Below are 23032 nucleotides of genomic sequence, written 5' to 3'. Positions count from 1 at the left end.
TTTGTAATGAAGCTTTGCCTCAAGCATGTGGCTACAGTATGTCTCTTAAGTGCTGTCATAAATGATTAACTTGTTCAGGGTAATAAGTTTCTAGAAAGTGCAGTTTTGAATACTAACTTTCAAAAGAGGAAACACTGACTAGAGGACTGTCTACAGTGGAAAGGATGCTTTTGTGCCTCGGTGACAGAGGCTTCTTGACTGTCTCCTGGTTGCTGGCTACCCCTCTCTCATAGTGGCATCCTCTGTGACCTAGATTTGTGTGTCTACTTGCACTGATTCCACATGGCCCAGGCAGCACTGCCACTTAGGGCTTCCATTTGGTTCCTGTCATCTTTCTGGCTGTCAGGCTGGTCCTGCTGCATCTCTGAAAGAACCTTGGGGATTGGTCAAACCCAAGAGCTTTGAAGTAATCATCATATAGCTTTACCTTTCTGCTTTAAAATTCAGGCAGTGGTTTTGAATCCCAACTCTTCCATTTTGGAATTGCACAGAGGAATAAACTTTGCATTTCTAAAAGTCCTTTTGCAGCAAAAAATGGGACATTCTCGGGCCATCTCCCAGGCAAGGGCTCTTCTACACTGGGTGAAGGAACACTGTAGGGCTGTGTACTGTCTGTAGCTCAAAGATTGGTTCCGAGGCCCCTCTCCTTGACACCCTCCCCACCCACTTCCTTGCCCTTCCCTTAGAGGAGATGGGGCTACAATCTTATTTCCATTGCTTTGCATACCAAAGAGAGGTTTCTCTTTTCTGCTTCTAAATTGGAAAAGTAGGTGCATTCAAACATTTTCTCTTACTTTAAATATGGCCACTCAGTCTTACATGGCGGCTTCAGCGGTTTCAGGCTGGTTTTTGCCATTGTTGTTTTTGCACTGTGTGGCCCCGGTGTTCTTCCTCAGGACATAAGGGCCCTCCATCTGAGCCCCCATTCTTCTGCCCTGACACCCTCGCTGGCAGCGGCTCTTGTTGCCAGTGTCTGTCATGCAGAACAAAGAAAAATGCAGAAAAAAGCAATAGCGTCTCTGTGAACTTCTTCATGACTCATTATTCTAAAAAGCAAGTTAGTTCCCAGAAAGAAAGGCAGTTTCTTTAAAGTCGGGATTTATTCCCAAGGCAGCTTGGTTTTTGGGAAATGCCAAGCGTAATGTCAGCTGCTTTTGCCAAGTCCCTCTGACAACACCTACAGGGACATTTTCAGGCACCAAAATGCCTTGAGTTCCCTCTTTGTTTCTTCCTTGAATGAGTGAAATTCTCTTATTCATCAAAGAGGACTTTTGGTTCCTGTTTTTCTCTTGACCAAGGTCTGCCTCTGGTTTATTTACAATTGGGATTGTGCAGAGAGAAGCACATTCTTCGGAAGAGTACATGTGTAACGACGCTCCAGGGTTTGGTTGCCTTATTTTATTTTATTTTATTTTAAATTAACTAGTGGTTTCCCGTAAAGAGGAGAACCATGGGTCCATCCCAGGCATGGCAGGATAGGTAGGGAAGAGTGAGAGTGTGTGCCCATCAGTGGAGTTTGGGTCAAGTGTTTCTGGCCCTGCTTTGGAATGTACCCAGCCTGGCATCTCTGCTTTTCTTCACAGAAGAACAATTTCTTAAATATGGCAAAGTTTCCTAAGTGGTGATAACTTTTCTCTATATCTGAAATTCTGGTTTAGTCATCCTTAAAAAAAAAAATTTTTTTTTTTTCTTTCTCTAGACTGTCACAGTGCCCAGTTTGGCAATGATTCTGTCTCCCCTGGCCAGCCTCCTGACACTAGGGGACAACAGGCTCAGAGCCTCTGGCCTGGCTCTGGTGGTTATGAACAGTACTCTTGACCTTCCCACTCATGCCAGTGTGTCCTGGGCATTGCTCACCCTCGGTCAGTGAAGCAGGAGTTCAACTCAGGAAAACCGCAGGGCTAAAAGATGCACATGGTCCCCTGATCAGGGCTAAAAGAAAGATGCACATGATCCCCTGATCAGGGCTAAACTATGCACATGGTCCCCTGATCAGGGCTAAAAGAAAGATGCACATGGTCCCCTGATCAGGGCTAAAAGAAAGATGCACATGGTCCCCTGATCAGGGCTAAACTATGCACATGGTCCCCGATCAGGACCTCTCACCTCTGCTATCTGTTGGATCCTGAGAGTCTGGTTAGCTTCCAGTTCAGATTCAGAGGCTCTGGGGATGGGGTTGGAGAACAAGGTTCCAGATGTTTAGGGAGTTTGCCATTGTGGTTGGCTGTGAACCACCCCGGACAGCAAGACCTCCATGGTTCCCAGACATGTCTGTGGACAGGAACAGTCAGAGTGTCATCCTAGCACTGGTGACTGAAAAACAGCTACTGCTGTCTGTATGGTGTGCTGTGAGAATAGCCACTTTTCCTTTGAAGCAGAAGCAACAGGATCTTCTCGGTTGTTTACATTTGTGTCCGCTGGCAAAGGAGAGCTCGGCCTGGCACCTTGCAGAATAGAGCGTGGCACCTGTTGTAAATCCTTTAGAGACCAGAGTACTCTGACACCACAGATGAAGAAACCTGAGGCCAAGAGGTTACTCTATTGGTCCTTGTCATCTGGCAAGTTGCCAAGCCTAGAACTCCACAGGCTTCTAATTCAGCCGCTGTGCGAGTCCCATGCATGAAGCTGAGGTGGACAGCTGCTGTGTCCACTGGCCTTGAGCTCCCACGCTGTTCTGTTTACTTCTACTCCATACGGATTCTAGCAGCAGGATAGGAATGTGGCCACTGGGGACAGTGACAGTGTGTATGGGCCGGCGTGATCTATTTTTATCTCTCTGGCTGCTTGCTGTTTAGCAGCTGTAGAAGGTAAAGGTTGCTTTGCTGCTTATCACATAGGGCACACAGGATGCTGCCAATAAGACCTTGGCCTCCCCTCCATGTGATGACCCGGGAGAGTGAGCAACTACATTCAATATAGCAGTGACGGCTAGGTCACGAGGGTTGGGAAGAACTGTAGACTATGAGCTGGAGACTTTGCTTCTAGAACCAGATGGTTTTTGGTGTTACCTTGAGTGATCTAAGCCCCAGATCCCAGTGAGGTCACTTTGCTAATAATGGTAATTTTTAGAATTTCTCTATTACCCTGGAGCAGGCAGATGTTTAGTGACTAAGCTACAGCGCTGAGGATCTTCATTGAGGAAAATAGCTGTACCTAACAGCCGAGGCCGTTGCTAAGATTTCAAGCGCTAGATGAAAAGGCTCTTACAACAGGGCTGGTGTTGGCAAGCTCAGGAGATGGCAGTTGTCGTGTCCCTAATTCTTCTCATAGCTCTACCAGAAGGTACCGGGTCTGGCATGTTAAGAGGTCCATGTGAGGTTGGAAGAGTCATGAGTGAAGAGATCACCTTGAGACAAGATGGAAACTCCTAGGTCACTTTAGTGGGCCCAAGTTCTGGTGCATATCTGTAGTTTGGGGAGCCGAGGGACCTCTTGCCTGAATCGTTGGAGCCTACATCGTGACTACTGCCTCACCTGGGGCGTGTATTCGAACATCCAAGCCCGGAAGACAGCAGGGACCAGAGTATGCAGTCCTAATTAATTATTCTGGGGCTTCTCTGTCTTACCAGATGCTGTATAAATACTACTTACGTTGTGTTCTTTTCTTTCATCACAGAACAGCAAAAACGACTCAGTAGTCTTTCAGGTAGGTGAGCAATCTATTTATTTACCTGATAACTTCTGATCCTGTTCAAGCAATATCCAATCAACACTGTTTTCTGAAGGCCCCTGCGTGTTGATTGACAGACCACAGGGATAGTTTCTATTCCTGAGCAGACATATCCATGAACCACAATAGTAAATGTGCCTTGAGGAACCGTGGCATGTACCCTGGTGGTCACACCAGACTGTGCACTGACCAGAGGGGCTTTGTTGAGGCAGGCTTATGGAAGGCCTCTGAAGAGCACCTGGTTGCTCTGTCTCAAATGAATCAGGTGTTGGGGAATGTGGGAAGTTCTTCCCTTTTGGGTGACTGCCCGTTGGTGGATGGCCCTGGGTGACAGGTGCAAGTGAGAGCGTCCCCGCTCCCCCGGATCCACAGGGTGCTTGAAGCTGCCAGTTGAACTTGAGCTGGTGTCAGTGCCTCCTGGAGAGCTTGCTGAGACTCACTTCAAGAGAGTCAGATTTAATGGACCAGGGTGACGTTTTTGGACCCTAAGAAGCTGATGCTTTCTTCCTTACAGACCACGCCTTTAGGGTAGAGAGTAATCACCAAGTTCCATAATGGTGAAGTGACCACAAATATAGTCAGTTGTCAGGACACACTCCCAAGAGAGTATGCAGGGTGAGACAGTGCAGGGCTGGGGAGGCCTGAGATCCTGGGGAAACACAGGGATGGAAGTATTCAATCATTCCGTGCTGCTTGCAACCCTGGTTTTCATCCTCCAGTTCTTTTCTGTGAGGGAAGAAAGTGGTCATGCCTCCCCAATTGTTGTGAAGCTCGTGGGAGATTCTGCGAATGAGTGGCTGTGCCCTGAGCGCTGTGCTAAGTGCGTAGTAGACACAAGGCTCTATTGTCTCCAGGTGCTTGCACTGAGTCTGGTCCTGTTACTGAGTCCACTCTTGTGCCCAGTGCAGAGTCAGCCTCTGGGGCTGCAGAAGGGAGCCGTGCTGCCCATCAGTAACTATTGGTGTGGCGTGATGGCTTGCCACTGTTCTTTGGTCGGGGGCACCGTGGGAGAATCTAATGAAGGCAGTTGATTCACTCTCCTGGCAAAGCCAGTGTGTACGCAGGGCACATGGAGCAAAGGCTCACGAGCTCTAGCATTGAGAACCCCTGATCCAGTGAGTAACTGAAGCCACCAGTTTTTGAGCAGCTGCTACATGACTTTAGCATACCGCTGCCCTTGTGATTTGGGCAGAGCCTGAGTGGGGAGGACATGGGGTTCTCATACGCTCTCAACTTTATCAGGACTTGGCTACAGGACCAGGACGGGCTGTGGCTACGCTCAAGGTGCCCTTCACAGCCCTTCCTGAGTCATTAGGTTCCAGCCCACTTTCCACTGGCCAGCCCAGGTGGCTGTGGTCACACACACAGACACAGACACAGACACACACACACACACACACACACACACACACACACACACAGACACACACACACGCACATGCACAGACACACAGACACACACACACAGACACACACACACAGACACACACACACACAGACACGCACATGCACACACAGACACACACACACAGACACAGACACAGACACACACACACACAGACACACACACACACACGGGGGTAGAGGTAGGAGAAGGAGACCTTTATGTTAGGAATCCCAGAGTTTGGTTTTTGTCTCCCCATGTCTAAATATTTGTTCCTGGGTAAATGACTTCATTTCTCTTACCTGTGGGATGCTAATTCTTAGTCCTGCCTCCAGGTGCTGTTTTGTATGGTTGAATGAGGAGGATGCTGCCCTCCCTGGAAAGGACCGTGATGGTACAGGCAGGCTTCTCCACTGTGCAGGCGGGCTTTTTGTATAACACACTTGCTGTCCTTGAGTTTAAGAACAGTTCACTAGTGTCCAGAAGCTTCCTAGAGTGGCATTCTCTAGTGGCTCTGTTTTAAAGCAAGTGACCACCTCCCACTCACCTCTAGGTTAGACACCCAAGGACAGGCAGTCTCCTTCCCTCAGTACAATTGGAGCAAACTTCAGCGCTCACTAAGAGAATATTTGGTTTTCCATTGCTATTACCAAGTACCTGGCAGAACAACTTACAGGAGGGAAGTTGGTTGCTTGTGGTTTTAGGGGATTTGGCCTGTCATGGCGAGGAGGGCCTGATGGAGCTATCTACGCCCTGGAAAACAGGAAGCAGTGAAGTGGTGAACAGCTGCAGGAAGGGGCCAGGATAAGATGATGCCTGCAGAGATAGGCTTCTTCAGGCAGACTTCAGCTTCCACAGCCTCCCAATGGTAAATCTAGAGTTTGTGGATGGATCTAACCATTAATAGGGCAGAGTCCCCACAGTTTACTCATCTCTGAAAATACCCTCACGGACATATCCAGAGATGTGCTCCAGTAACATCTTAGGTGTTTCTTAGTTGTCAAGTAGGCAGCGAAGATGATCCATCCTGGAGAGCGTTCTGGGGATGGAGCCCACATGCTGTTTGGCTTCGTGTGGTTTGTGGCCCCCTTGGGAAGAGAGCACAGGAACTGCACAGGGTGTAGGGAGGTTACTGTCCTTCCCCAGGGAAATATAAGCATTGCCTTAGACTGTTTCAAAGGTTCAGATACGCAGGAAATCTGCTCCACCTCCTCCTGAGGGAGCCCCATTTGAGGTTGTTATCATTTGTTTAATAATTCAAGACTTCTAATTTTATTTATTTATTTTTTTACTTGGTATGTATGGGCATTTGCACGCATGACTGAATGAGTACTGTGTGTGTGTGCGTGGTGTCCGAGGAGGCTAAAAGACAGCAGTGAATCTCTCGGAACTGGAGTTAAAGGTGGTTATAAGCTACGGCGTGGAGGCTGTGTCCTCTTCAAGAGGAGAAAGTACTCTTAGCTGTTCGGCTAACTCTATCCCCCAACTTAAGACCTTTTGAAGCATACTTTAAAACTAGAAAGAAACAGATATGATATAGATATATGATGTCAGGATATGCTATAAAGTTGTAACGTCAATGTAATGTTATGTGGAACAGTTACATATCACTTTAAGTCTTTACCTTATCAAATAACAATTTTCCCCCTGTAGGGTCTGAGCCCTCTATATATCAGAATCCCAGGATCATAAGCTTAAGTTTAAAGGAAGGGTGGGTTCTTATAAAGGGGCTGATTTCTCTAGATTAAAGTAACTAGAAAAAACCATGGACTGAGTGTTAACAATTATTCGAACCACTTGCCCTATTTTTTTTTTTTTAAAAAAAGAATTATTTGACCCAGAAACATTGAACATGCCTGTGGTCCTCATACCAAACAAGGTGGGGTTTAGAGTCAGCTAGCTTGTCAAGGATATTTCGAAAGCAATCTGCGTTCGTAGATGGAGCAAGGCTTTGAGAGGCTTGCCTGGAGTCAGGGCAGAGTGGCTCTCTTGAGTAGACTGAGTGTTAGAAAACCTGAGTTTGAAGCTTTCACTGTTCCTCTGCTCCTCAGCCACTCCCTCACACATGGGCGTCTCTGACTTCATCACAGCTTTGCATGGGACCTCAGATCCCGCCTTCCTGCCAGAGTATGTTCCCTATCCAGCTCTTTGCACTTCTTCTTAGGGAGTAATTACTAATTGCTGGAGGGTTGGGGGAGAGGCACACTTCATTCTTCACTCAGGCTGTCTTGGCTTAAGCCCTTTCCCCTCCATCTTCCCCTCCAGTTACCATCTGCTTGACACACTCCGTCCTCTGTGTGGAGTTCACCTCTGCTTCTTTTTCATACTCACATCCTTCCCTCTGCGGTCTGGTACCTCCCTGTCGCCTTCCTTCAGAGCAGTCTGTCTCTTTCCTGTTGCTCAGGTGACTCCCACAGAGGCTGGCGATTCTCTGCTTCTCTGCCCGTTCCCTTTGGCATCCTTCTGTGTATGACCTCAGCCCTTGGCTCTGCTCTCGCTTCCTTCTACCATAGAGATCTGCTGTCAACTCCTGTGCCAGTGGCTGCAAAACTGCATCCTGCTAAGGCATCTCAGCTGGTTCCTGCATCATCTGGATGTCTATAGGGCTTTTTAAAAAACAAAAACAAAACAAAACAAAACAAAAAAGAACCTATAGGGTCTTCTTGTCTTATCAAAGAGCTAATGGAATGCCAGGCACCTGGTTAAGTCAGAACAGTTCGTGGTGGCACATAGCTGATGATGCTGTTCCTTGTGCCAGGAACGTCCTCCACGCTCTTTTCATCTGGTTGGCTCCTCGTAGAGAAGCTGCCTCTGAACCTAAATTCTCCAGCTAAGCTGGGCACTGACTCCTCCGTCAGCCCTCTGAAGCCTCAGTATCCGAGGTTCCCCCGCATCTCCACATGCATAATGCTAGGCATAACACCTAGCAGGTTCTTAGGGAATGCCCCTTCAGTAACCGGATGGTCTGGTTTGGAAAAACAGACAATAATGGTAATATGTATGAAATCTGTAGACCACATCTGCTATGTTTGTTGGCACTCTGTAAGCTCCAGTCTAAACCAGGTTAAAGAAACTGTAATGAACACACAGCCATGTCTAGCTTTCTGAGTACTTTGGCTTACAATATCTCTGTGAGCTTGACAATGGAAGTGTCTTTCCCATATTTTTCAATGAGAGAACCAAGGCATGGGAAAAGTAAATGAGGAGAGTTAAGTGCATCCCAAGACAAAAGAAAAGGGTGGGGGGGCTTTGCGGAACTTTGCAATAGCGCTTTCCCACCTTCTTAAGGTTTTATCTGCTCCCTTACCTTCCCAGAGGTCCACAGAACAACGTTCATAGCTCTGCAGAATTCTCTTAAAGAGCTGGGTAACTAATATCAGATGCTTTGCAGACCAAGTTGTCCCGACTTACTCAGCTCAGCCATGGTAACACAAAAACATCCACAAAGAGTGTGTGGACAAACCACCATGGCTGTGCTCCAGTGAAGTTTTACTTATAAAAGCAGGTGGCCGGCAGTGGGCTGGACTTTGCTGACCCTTGCCCTGCATGCAGTTGGTGCCAATGGGCAGTTAGCAAACACCCCTTTCCCCTAGCTGGCTTGCTGCTGGAGAGGTTTTTGCTTTGGAGTTTCAGCTTGTGATTGCTTGTCATTTCCAGATCCTGCCTCAGAGAGAAGAGCGGGCGAGCAGGACCCAGTACCAACCCCAGCAGAACTCACCTCGCCCAGCAGGGCTGCTGAGAGGAGGGCAAAGGATGACAGTAGACGGGTGGTGAGGAGTGCCCAGGACCTAAGCAATGTGTCTGTGGAAGAAGTGGGCATCCCACTCCGGGTACGGATGTGGACCATTGAGTCCTCAGTGAGCGTGTGGCCTTCATTATGTGTGTGAACCCCTTGGGGCGGGGGGAGGTTACAGGGGCTTCCAGGAGAGGGAGAGGGTTTTCTCTCTGACAACAGCACAGACCACACCCCGATGAGGGTACCCAGACTTCTCCAAAGTAGGTGTAGGATATTTGTAAGTCTCGTGAGAAAAGGAGTATGTGGGTGGAGCAGGGTGGAGCGACTTTTCTGCAGTGGGTTTTGCTGGGCTTGGGCTGTACCTGTCCCAGGGGCAAGGCTGTCTCTGTGCTGTGGAGCCTGCTCAGAATGTTTTGCTCCAGAGTTAGGGGCATACCTAGGAAAGTGAAGCTGTATCTAGGCTCAGGAAGAAGGTCCTTACATGGGAGTTATCCCATCATCCAAGGTAAACAGGACAAGGACACCAGGCAAAGGAGGCCCTTCAATCTCGTCAAGACCAACAGGCCCCTTTCTGAGGCCAGGTGTGCCAATGCTCCTGAGGGCCTACGGAGCTCAGGGAAGCCTGCCCTTGGCAGCTTTCTACTCCTCCCTTTGTGTCCTCCAGGCCCCTGGCTGCAGAGCTATCTTTAGTTTCCATTTGGAAAGCTGTTTTTCTGTTCTTTTAGAAGATAGATAAAGCCAGGCGGTGGTGGCGCACGCCTTTAATCCCAGCACTTGGGAGGCAGAGGCAGGCGGATTTCTGAGTTCGAGGCCAGCCTGGTCTACAGAGTGAGTTCCAGGACAGCCAGGGCTACACAGAGAAACCCTGTCTGGAAAAACCAAAAACGAAACAAAGAAGATAGATAGAGGCATCAGTAGGCTAAGCCACTGTAGAACTCTGCTTTGGTCCTGTGTAATAGCGGAGAAAGAGAACCTTTACCCAGAGGGATTGCTGCTACCTTTCCTGGACATTATCTTCCATTGCCACTCGAGTGGTGGAAGCAATCATCATCCTTATGAACACTCAGCACAGGCTGCTTAGGAAGTAAGGAGAGCCTTATTTGGGCTCATGGTTATGGAGGGTTGTGTCCAAAATTGAGCCACCTGCTCTGCAGGGCCCGCCGGCAAGGGTAGCACACTATGGCAAGAGCGTGTGTCAAAGCGAGCGCTCACACAGTATGAATGCCTGGGTGACATCCCAGATCCCTGTGGAGAAGTCACCCTCAGTGCCCTGAGGATTCCCCATAGGTCCCACCTCCTAAAGGTCCATAGCACCTCCCAGTGATGCCACCTGGGAGACAGGCCGTTAACTACAGAGAACAGACGTCCAAACACAGCATCAGAAAGGCACTGACTGAGGGATCCCATCACTTCCCAAGTTTTCACGGAGAGTGGGTGGCAGAGTGTCTCCAACTACTGTGTTAGTTGGATCTTCTACTATTGACACCTCTCTACCTCGGACAATGCACTTTGACTTTTTCTACTTAATTTCTTCACCTGTAAAATGGGAGTGATATCATCTATCTAACTACCTTAATTATTTTCACTTTGGAAAAAAGGCCCAGCTTTTACGGTAAGCATGAAGTCTGGGATTGGATGCCATATGGGTTCCATTTAAAAGCATGTGGTCTAAATTTGGCTTTATGCGAGGTGACATTTGTATAGAATAATCCAGAAGGGGTGGGGACGGATTGTGGTAAGCAAGGATTTATTGCCTTGTGATTCTGGGAGGGCTTTCCCAAGTCTATGTGTGGAGAGAGATTGTCTCTTAACAATGGAATTTTAAGGAAAGAGGGATGCAGGGCTAGAGAGATGGCTCAGTGGTTAAGAGCACTTTGTTTTTGCAGAGGACTCAGTACCTGCATGGCTGGTCCTGATGTCCTCTGCTGGCCTCCACTGACACTGCATGCACATGGCACACATAAATGCAGGCAAAGCATTCACATACATAAATTAAAAATAAGTATATCTTTTTAAAAGAAAGGAACCATGGACATATTTCAAGTCTGCCTTTGACTGTTACATCCTTAGGCCAAATCTAATTTATCAAAATTTTATCTGAGTCTCTTATATCTCTGTTTTTTCAAAAGTTTTGCCTTTAAAAAAGTTAATTCTGTAGCTAGGGATGTATGTTGTAGAGCGTTTGCTGATCATGTGCAAGGCCCTGCGGTCTATTCTAGTACATCACTACTTGATTTAGATTTGGGGATCACAGACCTTTTGAAATGTGCTCAAGTTTTCATTGTTTTTTACCCTTTGTTTGTGTTTTTTTTTTTTTCTTCTCCAGAATACCGAGAGATCGAAAGACTGGTACAAAACTATGTTTAAACAGATCCACAAGTTGAACAGAGGTACTGCTTTTCATTTGTAAAAACCGCTTGATGTTGTGGGAATTTATTAACTGTTGGTTGCGGGCCTGTGCTCTGTTCACTTGTACTGGAGGAGCTGAGCTCCTGCAGTTGGATTACATTAGGTACTGGCCTGCCTGATTCTAGCCATGTGCCTTCAGTGCACAGGTGGGAGGGTTGCGCCTGTGCCTGCCTCAGCTTTGGAACTTGAGGTCAGCTTGCAAGTCCTTCCTCCCGGCTACTGTGCAGTGCAGGAGGCTGAGCCTCACACTCTATCCCTCCTCCCTCATCTACCTGCCTGGGGAATAGACAGCTCCATCTCCCACCTGCTTATGGCTTTAGATCTATCTGGTGTCAGCCCATGACTGCAAAGCCCTGAACTGGGAGTTAAGAAAAGTGTTCTCCCCAGTTACTTACATGGGTCTTGTATCTTTTCTGTGTTGGTCCTGCTTCCAGTCCTCTGGAGGGTATTGCAGGTGTCCAAATGGGAATACCGTGCAAAGTGCAATGCAGTGCATTGTGCATCTTTGAGGCCATCCCTGTGCAAGGTTAGCGTCCCCAGCTGGGAATCAGAGCTTGGCAGGTAGAGCATCAGTCACGAGCTGACTTACCAGAGCTGCTCAGGTTGAAAGAGGTGCGTGCTTACAGATCAAGGGCTCCCCTCAGCTTTCAGTGAGCGAGCCAGCATGATGGCAGGTCACAGCCCTAAGCTCAGCTCCCACCGCTGCCTGTGCTGCCAGTCACCGGACAGGCAGGCATGTTGCTGCACTGCAGGAAGGGTGCCGCTCTTCCTGAGAGCAGAGATCCTGTCTTTCTTTGGGCCCAAATCCAGTCTGGCCGCCTGTCCATGAAGAAGTGGTATCCTGGTTAGTGTTCCCACCTAAGTCACAAATACCCAGCATTACTGTTAATTAATTTCTGCTGGGTTCAGAGTGATCCACACCGTTCCTAAACACTGAGTGTTTAGCATCTCTGAGTCAGGAGTAGATTTGCTAAGCTCCAGTGGATAAACTCCATCCATCGTGGTGGTGGAGCTAAAGACTGGGTCTCCATAGTAAAATTCCCCCCATTTCTTGCAGCCCTCTGTGAATCTCCTACCTTGAGACCTAACTCTAGAAGGCTCAATGGAGGGCTGAATGCTCCAAGGCACCAGTAATCTTGTGTTCTGCTTATTAACACAACTAAGTCACATCTAAATGAAATAGCTTAGGCACCTAGAGGTGCCTGAAAAAAAAAGTGAAAAAGATTCACTTGTTCGCCTTGATTCTAATATGTACAAAACAGCCTTGGATTAAAAAAAAAATCACTTTAGGATGGTGTTTTCATTTATCATATTTCATATCTCTGACCTAAAATTTGTGAAATTTGAAACTTTGTGTCAAATGCTTCTTATCCGTTGGAGCCAGTTTCTATATAATTCCTTTTGATGTGTCTTAATTCAGGCAAAAAGACTGGATTTTTAATTTCTCTCCTATCATTAGTGAAGCTTATTGTGTCCCCGAATTCAAGGAGCATAAGTCGTGTGGCTTCCTACTTGTTCATTCTCTCCATTTGTATCTTCCTCCCCCTTCTCTCTCTCTCACACCTGCTCCTCTGCCTAGACACTCCTGAGGAAAACCCTTATTTCCCTACGTACAAATTCCCCGAGCTTCCAGAAATCCTGCAGAACTCTGAAGGTACCATAAGTTTAGACAGCGCATCTGTTGTCATAGCGTTAACACATTAGTTCTTAGAGTTCCATTGTAGGCGTACGGTCTGGCTTCTAGACTGTTTTCAGTAGTCATTTCAGCCAGTGAGTGTTTTATTTTACTCATTTGCATGGAGTGCTATATTAAAATAACTAAGTTCTTTCTAATTCATTAATCTAAGTGTGATGCCCGTGTGCTTTAATAATAACACTAAAATAGAAAATTGTTGGAAGGTGTCAGCCGGGGGTCAAGCGCTTCCTCCACTTGCTGGTGGATAGCTTCAAACCCACTGCTTTTCTCTGCTGCAGAGGACAACTCTTACACTCCTACCTACCAGTTTCCTGCATCTACTCCTAGTCCTAAGTCAGAAGGTAATTACAGGGTAATGGTGTGCCTTGGTGCTGTTACTTCTCTCTCACCTTGGGGTTTCTGCTAGCAGCTAAGGAAAGCTCCCTCTTCATTTGCCTCCCTTTTAACCTTTTGTTTTGTGACATTGTCTCAGTCCTTGCTAGCTGCCTCTCCACCTGGCATTTTATTCCCTGCCCCTGTAGGGTTTACGTGGCTTAGGGGGTAGCCTTCACTGCTTTCTTCTGCTCTGGATGTGCGGTCCTGGGAGAAGCTGCTTGTACCTGGGGTGTCACCTGGTGTGTCACCTGGTGTACTGGTGGCTAGGCACTGACTTCATGAAGTTGAGGAGGGAGACCTGCCAGCTATCAACAATAGAAGCTTAGCAGTTTCGCACACTGCTCCTAATGGTCACTGGGTCCCTCAGGTCATGAGTCCTCGGGGTATCTCTTTTTGATTGGGAATTCCTGAAGCTGGGTATCTCTTTTTGATTGGGAATTCCTGAAGCGGGGTATACGTGCTCTTAAGCATCAGTCTTGGTAAGATACGTCTTGAAAAGAGATTTGGACCAAGCTAGGAATGTTTCATGGAAGAGCTGGATACAGAGAACAGCTATACCTGTATCCTGGAGATGGTCGCTTTTGGGGGGTGGGAGTTGGGGTTACCACTGTCAAAGATGGTTGTAAAAAGTGAGTGAGGAAAAGCGTCTTGGGAGAAATCCTGCCTCTCCCGTGGGATTGAAAGGTGGACTGACATCTATCATAGGTAGGGCCCTTGGCCTCCTTCATGTGCTTGGCTGTGACCACATGGCAGGGTTTCATGACTGGATGTCAAGCTCTTACATCATTGGTCAGTACACCTTACAACTCGGCTGACGGTAGTGTCTGCTTTCTGTTATGTGTGAAGTCTGGCACAAGAGGACGAAGGCCCTTTTTGCCTAGAGATATGAACAGTAAGAGATGGCAGGACAGCTTGTCACACAGATTTAGAAGTGGATATGGATGTCTGTGTATGCACGCATTATTTTCGAAGACCGAAAAAGGAAGAAGTGTCTTTAAAGAATAAAAACTAAAAAATAAAAAAAAAAATTAAGTTGAACATAAAAAAATTTATAATAATGAAGGTAATTAGATTTTAACACAAGTTTCAAAGAAGTTGTCTTCCCTAGAGATCTTTTAAAAATAGAGTAGATCTATCTCACGCCCCCATCCTGCCTAGATGACATGTCTCACATATTACTGATGTATTTAAGTAGATAAAGTCTTTTTACAAATGTGAAAAACATGTGGGAGCGTCTTTAAAAATTGCTAGCCTTATTTTTTTTCTTTTTTAAGCATTCAAGCAATGCTCTGACTTTCTAAATCCAGGGTTTTGATGGTGTTTGAGCAGAAACAGCCATATCCGTGAGCGCCTATAGCCCTCCTTAGCTCTGTTCATGCCACACCTGTGAGTGCCTATAGACCTCCTTAGCTCTGTTCATGCCACATCCGTGAGCAGGGCCTATAGACCTCCTTAGCTCTGTTCATGCCACATCCGTGAGCAGGGCCTATAGACCTCCTTAGCTCTGTTCATGCCACATCCGTGAGCAGGGCCTATAGCCCTCCTTAGCTCTGTTCATACCACATCCATGAGCGCCTATAGCCCTCCGTAGCTCTGTTCATGCCACATCCGTGAGCGCCTATAGCCCTCCTTAGCTCTGTTCATGCCATTCCTCACAGGTAGCTTCCGGCTCTCTGCCAGGTACTCACATGTACTGAGAAACAGAGATGGTAGAGGTGCATACCTGTAATCCCAGTGCTCAGGAGGCTGAGGCAGGAGGATTACTGTGAATTAAATACTGAATTGGGCTACACAGTAAGTTCTAGACTAGCCAGGGTCACATCGTGAGACCCTTCAACAGGAAGGTAGGGAAAGAGAGAGGGAGGAAGGGAGGGAGAGTTTACCTAGGTTCTGAGAGAGAACCTAGAAATCGGAGCCGCAGGTCTCATGGGGGGAATCTTGTTAGTGCTACTGTTGATTCATGTTCTTTTAGTTTATAATTTGGACGTAGGATTGTCTGGAAGAAGCTTATTCAAGCCTACCTGAGGGCTAGAACGTTTGTCTAAATTATAGTTGTTGATGCAGTATTTTGTTTTTTTAAAGATGACAGTTATAAGTGGCTCCAAGTTGAATGTCCTGAACAGCAGGGGCCCTGTGAGCATGTGTTTATGCTGGCTTAGAAACCTTCCATTTCCCTGAGCGAACAAGCAAACTTCTGGCCAGATGCTGGAAGATAAACAGGATGGCCATGTCTTAATAAGGCTTACATGTACTTTGAGGGGGAAAAAAGCCCTGTAAGTTACAGCAAGGAGCAGTCTGCACATCTCATAATCCTTAAGAGAGCTTGGTGCTGCTCCACACCTCCATGCTACTTTCCTCGGAAAGGCGGCCTTTTTGCCTCCCCAAGTTCTGTAATAGGAGACAGCAGCGTTGGGATTGTTAATGCCACAGAGGGAGTGACTGCCACTCACTGAGCTTCCACCCTACCAGAGCTGCTTAACTCCCTCTTCACCGGAGATATTTATAAGCTACTTCTGATGCATACATATCAAACATTTACTGATAATAAATCATATAGAAATTCATTCTTAAATAATCATTCAGTATGCATGTACTTTTACCACTTATTAAAGATTAAAACATTTTTGTGTACTAATGAGAAAGGTTATTTATTTATTTATTTATTTATTTATTTATTTATTTATTGGCAGAGTCACTGTGTAGCCCTGGGTGGTCTAAAACTCATTACATACATCAGGTTGGGCCCCAAACTCACAAAGATCTGCCTGTGTCTACCTCTTGAGTGCTGGGATTCAAGGAGTGCACCACCATGCCTCACACTAGTTTATTTTGTCAGAGAGAGTCAAATCTTAGCTGAATATTTGATACTAAAGAACATAAGCTATCTTTTGTGTTTCTCAGAGTTGATCAGTATTTTGACTTCTAGTAATCACTGCAGAGAATGAAACTTCACATTAGTAAGTAGTCCAGAACAGCAGAAGTACGTTTAGAAGCATTTCAGAAATTGAAGAAAATTCTGTCATGAGCTCAAGCCATTTAACATTTTTTTCATTAGGCTGTAGTTTCTGGTGTTGGTATTATGCTTCTATTATTGTGCAACTATTTAAATTATATGTATTTAATTTTAAAGAAGAAAAGCGAAGTCTTTTTTCCCCAAATGTCCTATGTCTTTACATGTTCAAATTGCATTTTGTAATCTCTGCTGTGGAACACTGTTCTTCATTACTTTTCTGTACTTTTACATATGCATTTCACAGAACACAATATATATAAACAATATGTATATAATATATATACATACATACACAAGAGTTTAGAATGCTTTTACAACATAGTCTTTCATATGAGTTTTTCTCTATTTTTGTGATAATTTATTTTCATTATATTTTTTATTTATTTACATTGCAAATTTTATCCCCCTCTGAAAACCTCCTATCCCATCCCATCACCCCTCCCCCTGCTCACTAACCCACCTGTTCCCACTTTCCGGTTCTGGCATTCCCCTACACTGGGACATCAAGCCTTCACGAGACTAAGAGCCTCTCCTCTCATTGATGTCCCATAAGGCCATTCTCTGCTACATATGCGGCTGGAGTCATAGGTCCCTTCATGTGTACTCTTTGGTTGGTGGTTTAGACCATGCAAGCTCTGGGGGTACTGGTTGGTTGATATTGTTGTTCCTCCTATGGGCTGCAAACCCCTTCAGCTCCTTGGGTAATTTCTCAAGCTCCTCCATTGGGGACCCTGTGCTCAGTCCAATGGATGGCTGTGAGCCTCTACTTCCATATTAGTCAGGCACTGGCAGATCCTCTCAGGAGACAGCTATATCAGGCTCCTGTTTATAAGCACTTGTTGGCATCCACAATAGTGTCTGGGTTTGATAACTGTATATGGGATGGATCCCTAGGTGGGATAGTCACTGCATGACCTTTCCTTCAGTTTCTGCCCCAAACTTTGTCTCTGTATCTCCTCCCATGGGTATTTTGATCCCCCTTCTAAGAAGGACCAAAGTATCCACACTTTGCTCTTCCTTTTTCTTGAGCTTCATGTGGTCTGTGAATTGTATCTTGGGTATTCGAAACTTCTGGGCTAATATCCACTTATCAGTGATTGCATGCCATATATGTTCTTTTGTGATTGGGTTACCTCACTCAGGATCATTTAACATTTTTTTAAAAATGAAACTCAAGACAGCAACTCAATATTCTAACATAATACAACCCGAAGACTGATGAACTAACTTGACACTTAGGTGCTGAAGAATGGTGATAGGAAGGCATTTAAGGTGGGATTAAACCATGTGAGCATTAAGAGCAGAAACCTTCTCTGTACAGTCAAACAGTGCAGTTTGGTGTGTGCTGGGGTGTTTCAGGCGTCCTTGGGGTTGGGTGGTATGATAGCATGCACACTGTACATACATGTTGTGTATTCAGAACCAAGGCTGCAGCAGAGCAGTCTGGTGTGTGGTGAGAGCCAGGAAGGCCCTAGATTTGTTACTCTTGACTTTGAATTAGCTTTCACTCATCCCATGTTTTAAAACCTCATTGCCACAGTTTTTAGAAGCTGCTGCTGTACGATACGAGGCTCTGCACCGAGCACCTTACTGTGGTTTACCTCATTTTCGTCCTTTTAGGCCCTCACCAGAGGAGTCTGAAGAAGCTTGGGAAGGTTCCTGTGCATGCACTCACTCTCAAAGCCACACAGGAGGTGGGAGTCAGGATTCAAGCCTGGGTTTCTGGGACTCCCAACAGGGACCCTGATCCTTCTCATGGTAGACCGTGTGCATGCGGTTGCCTCCTCCTTGCCAAGAGCTCTCTGATAACTCATGGTAACTTCTCCTGAATCAGTCTGGTCGGGCTGCTGAGCTGGTAACTCTTAGGATGTGTCTGGGAACATGTGGTTAGGAAAAGCTCCCCAAGTGGTGTGACCACGACACTGGAATGGCAAGATACCACCAGGACCCAGGAACTTGCCGAGATGCGATCTGACAGTTTGGACGTAGGGCTGGAGAAAGGAATGCAGATTCAAGCTCTGGCCTTGTAAGGACAGCTGGCTTGGCGTATGTAATGTCAAGAAAATAAGATGCTCTTGCACAGTGCCCCAGAATCTAGAGCAAAGCCAAGCAGCTGGTAGGCTGCTTCATGATCCATGGCCCGAACCACACTGGAGTGAAGGGCTCTTGCCGGAGGGGAAGTCTGAGAGCCGCTTTCCTGCTGGTCCATGACCTCCTCTAGCGCCATTTCCCGCTGGAGGTTGAGACCGCCAAGCTCTGTGGCTGTGACTCATGGTGCCACTTCTAAGCATCTCTGGGTTGTGTCTCAGGGTTGTGGTGTCTTTTGTTCTCCTTCCTGCTCCAGCTTGCCCTAAGGCAAGGCTTGCAGAAGGCGGGTTTTCTCAGGCACAGATATAGTTGAGTGAAAATAACTCTCCTAGCTGGGTAGGATTTCTAAGAATAGCCTTATTTTGCTAGAGTTCTAGTAAGTTGTTCTGTTGTGAAGATGCTTGGCTCCCTCGTGCCTCCTGCCCCAAACTTTTGCTGGTCCTGCCCAGGGGAGGGGCCAAGTGGCTTGCAGCAGTCACCTTTGCTCTCCTTATGTGAGCTTCCCAGAAGGTCTCCACCCAGCATGTGCAAAAGTCTTTGGTGTGCAGGATAGCTAAGCACTGAAGCATTGATCGCCTTCCCACCTCAGGACCCAGAAGGCTGAATGAAGATGGGAATGGTGAGCCTACTCTATCTAGCCTGTGGGTCCCTCTAGGCTTCTGGCCCCTCTAGGCTCTCTCCTTTTCTTTCTTTCTTTCTTTCTTTCTTTCTTTCTTTCTTTCTTTCTTTCTTTCTTTCTTTCTTTCTTTCTTTCTTTCTTTTGTTCTTTCTCTCTCTCTTTCTTTCTTTTTTTCTCACATCACCAATTTTTCTAAGGAGTATGTCTTCTGCAGCCACTCTCCACCCTCCAGTGGCCTTTGTTTTCTGTCCCTTAATATTTGATAGTCTTTAGCCAGAACATACATAACCTGTTACTCTTCTCACAGCCTTGAGGCTTGGCACCCTTGTCCTCCCTTATCCCCCTCTGCTTGCTTTTTCTTTGCCATCCCAGACTCTGTCTTTCTGTTTTGGGGCCAGGGGGTTGTTTGTGACTCCCATCATATATCCTTGCTCTTGCATGAATAAAGCCTAAGAAGGAATTGTGTTGAATAAAAGAATAAGATCATGTTAAAGTGAGCCAATATTATCACAAAAAAATAATTTTGGGTTTCAAGGCCTAAGAAGCACTAACTGGAAATGTAATGGCACACAGTTCGTGGCTCTGTGGATGCTGCTTTTGACTAAGGACTCCACTTTGTCAGTTTCGTAGAATTTTAAACAGTTTTGATGAGCACTCTCTCAGGCTGAATTTCAGAAATATATATATATATGTATATATGTATATATATGTATGTATGTATATATATGTATATATACGTATATATACATATATATATGTATATATATGTATATATATAAATAAAAGAGCAATAGCAAGATCAACCCAGAAGTTTTTAGAAAATCATTTAATGTCGTTCTTGTGTTTGGGAAGGCAATCATGCAGCTCCTGACAGCTCTGGGGCTGGCTATTCTGCTACTAAGGCCAGACGGCTGAAGCCTGAGGAGAGCTGTTGGTGTGCCAACACCAGAGCCGGTTGAGGGCCTTCAGGGCACTGAATTTGAGATGTTCCCCCTGTGCGTGTGCTGCACAATGTTCAAGCTTCCTGGAATGGCTGGCCTGGGAAGTTCTGAGTGTTGGAGCCAATGTTTGATGTCAGCTGCTTGCTGTTCCAGGGGACACAGATAGCATGTGGTCCCATCACAAGCAGGAATCACAAGATCCCAGGTCCGCTGAATCCTCTGTGGCATTATCGTCAACAGTCCTCAGAGGATGTAGCTGTAGGATTTGTGTTGCTAGTTTAGAGGGGGACTAGAGAAGGTTTTGCTTCGTGTATCTTACGGTTAAACACAGCACATGCACACATACTCGATTTGGGCAGTTCTAGCAGGACTGGTAGAAGGATGGCCTCACGGCTCCCTGTCCTTGGTTATTCTAACTGTATACCTAGCTGAATGACTGTATTCTTAGTGTGGACTTGCTTACCAGCAGAAAGTTTCAAACAGGAAGTGCCGGCTACAGTGGTGTTATCTGTTCTCCCTGGAGGCCAATCAATAGGAGGAGGCCAAGTGAATGTGGTGGAGTCACCCTGCAGGCTTGCCCAAGCGTCTCCTAGGGTGGTGTGATGGGGGAAGTAGAGCAAAGGCTTCAAGGGTGCAGATGGCTTGGCCCGTGGTGCCCTGCAGTTTCAGGACCTCGTTCTTGGTTGGCCCACAACTTAAAAGACAGACATTTTTAGTCTCCTTGCCCAGAGTTGGAGATACAAAGGTGAATTGAGAGAACATGACAAAGCGGCACCCCTGCCCCAGGACTGAGGTGGCACCAGGAAGGTCCCAATTCTGTCTCTCCTTTTTACTATGTCACCGAGGGTAGTTCTTCTTAATGACCTCAGGCCCTGATCTCCTGTTTATAAAATGAGGGTTTTGTGTCCTGTGATTTATCTATTTCCAGCTATTACTAAGTAGTCATTAACGGGAGCTTGTATTGTTATTCTCATTTATAAAATGAGGTAAAATTTTCTTGTATTAGGATGGTAAAAGAAATGTAAAAATTAACTGTGGGCCTTGTCATAATTGCTGAAGTTGCTCTGATTAATCCATTTGACATCTGCCTGCTTTCATAGAGTCCCTAAACTTAAGTCCATGTCAGAGTCCTGTGGACACTGTAAGAAGTAAAACGCTCACTAACAAAGACACCCTGGCCATGTGTAGCTTAGGGTGGAGGAGACTTCTTTTCCCACTTGTACCCAATAATAGCATTAAGAATATCAGTTATAGCCTGGCTGATGTCTCGCTTTATTCGAATATATTTAAATACATATTTTAAAAGTCCCTTTAAAATAAATCACTCCAAAATCAAACAAAAAGCTGGAAACACAAAATTCTTCAGAGCGCTTTTCCCAAAACTATTTCTGATTCCATTTCATCTCCCTACTGCCTTATTTTTAGAAACTAGCATAAATAAACTTAACATACCTAGTTTATAATAGTGAAAGGAGAGTGGATTTTGGTGATGCACGCCTATGGTCCCAGCACTCAAAAGGCTGAGGCAGGAGGGTTATAAATTAGAGGTTAGCCTGAGCAGCATTGTAAGACCTCCCCCATCCCACACTAAAGAGGAAAGGCTTGGCTGTGTTGGTAAAGAATCGTAGTCCCTGTCAAGCCTTGGGGTTGACCGGTTCTTAGGAGAGCAAGGGAGGCTGGTAGGAGGGCAAGGTACCCCAATACCTGATGCCTGTCTGTTTTAGCTGAGGGACACCTGGGACAGACAAAAATAGGAAGAGGGGAGGGGACAAAAGGGTAGGAGCTGTCTTTGACTACCACTGTGCTCAAATAATGACAGTGCTAGCTCTGTTCACAGTTCATAAAACATTCTGACCTTTCCCACTCAGATATGTAATTTGTCCAGAAACAAGGACTCGATTAACACTGTCATTAACACAGCACATCAAATCCCTTGACTTGTCTTTGCTGGCTAGGTCACATGCTCTGCTGAAAGAGTGATACAGAACTTAATGGATTGATCTGGTGTTCATTCTAGGTGCATGTACACTAAATTCAGATGAGCAAGATATTAGACTTTCAGGTATTCTGGAGAGAAAAAAAATGTTTATGGGGGATTATAATGGATGTCATGACTAAGTACCTTGTACTTGCGACACACCTGCTTTAGAAATCAGTTCCTGTAAATGGGCTTGTGATCTGATTTTTGCTTTAAACACTACAGCTCGTTCTGCAAGGTGTTTAGATCTTTTCTTGGTCATCTCAGAACCCAGAATTTATTTTACCTAGAGGAGTGTGCACACATTCCCGCAGAGCCCGTCCTACACCAGAAATTCATGTGATTTTGACTTGTCGCAAACTCAGTCTATATACTCACCCCGAGCAGTTCCTCCACAGGGCAGACTTTATAGCAGTTGTGGCAGTGTTGGGTCCTGAGAAATCTGTACCTGGAGCGAGGCTGACATGTAATAAAAACAGATTAAGATGTGGATTTTCCCCAACTCTTGTTAGCAGCACAACAACCTCTTTCCCAGTTGTGTTGTTTGAAGAACGTACAAAATGAATCAAAGCTACCGCAGGGAGCTAGCAGCCATATTCTTTTGACCTCTTCTTTCTACCCAGTAGCAGCTCTGAGCCTTAGAAAGAGGCTATGGCACTCAACACGCTAGAACAAAGGCTGAACATTGAATGGCTGGATCCATGTCAGCCCCTGATTCTCAGACACAGAAACCCAGCCTTCCAGACTTGGTGTGGGCCTTCTCTTTGTGAGGAGTCTTGCCCCTGTACGCTACCTGGTATCTGGAAGTAGTTTCCACCAAGCCCTGTTGGATCAGATAGATTCTTGCAAGCCTCACTGCTCTGCAGTGTACTCTGTGTGGTGTTGGTCCCCCCTGGCTTGAGTCCTCTCCCTGCTGGGTCCCTGGAGTGGCTGGATGTCATGCAGGACTGTAGAGGTGGGGCTTGGTGTCTGCCCGGGATCTCTCATGTTGGTCTGTTCCTTCTGACTTTTTCTTTTTTGTTCACTAGATGATGATTCTGATCTGCATTCTCCTCGGTACTCCTTCTCTGAAGACAGTAAGTGACTGAAGCCCCTGCTTGTGGGGGAGGAAGCGGGGGGGGGGG

At 46.2% G+C, this 23032-nt stretch overlaps 1 protein-coding gene across 45 annotated transcripts in view; it reads left to right on the top strand.

Moving 5' to 3' along the window:
- Window positions 1–23032, top strand: part of Sorbs1 (sorbin and SH3 domain containing 1) — a 234923-nt gene that overhangs the window by 147953 nt on the left and 63938 nt on the right. For 27 of the 45 annotated variants that reach the window (XM_031390249.1, XM_031390248.1, XM_031390240.1 and 24 more), the window contains 6 exons: window positions 3616–3645; window positions 8711–8883; window positions 11116–11179; window positions 12778–12852; window positions 13173–13235; window positions 22937–22984. In XM_031390249.1, coding sequence (XP_031246109.1) covers window positions 3616–3645; window positions 8711–8883; window positions 11116–11179; window positions 12778–12852; window positions 13173–13235; window positions 22937–22984 — 453 coding nt within the window. Of the gene's footprint in view, window positions 1–3615; window positions 3646–8710; window positions 8884–11115; window positions 11180–12777; window positions 12853–13172; window positions 13236–17583; window positions 18990–22936; window positions 22985–23032 lie in introns of those variants that run through there. The other 18 variants (XM_031390262.1, XM_031390263.1, XM_031390269.1 and 15 more) reach the window with 5 other exon arrangements.

This window comes from Mastomys coucha, unplaced genomic scaffold (assembly GCF_008632895.1).
Source record: "Mastomys coucha isolate ucsf_1 unplaced genomic scaffold, UCSF_Mcou_1 pScaffold21, whole genome shotgun sequence".
NCBI lineage: Eukaryota > Metazoa > Chordata > Mammalia > Rodentia > Muridae > Mastomys > Mastomys coucha.
The sequence above is the reverse complement of the archived record's forward strand: the minus strand, read 5'-3'. Positions and strand labels throughout refer to the sequence as shown.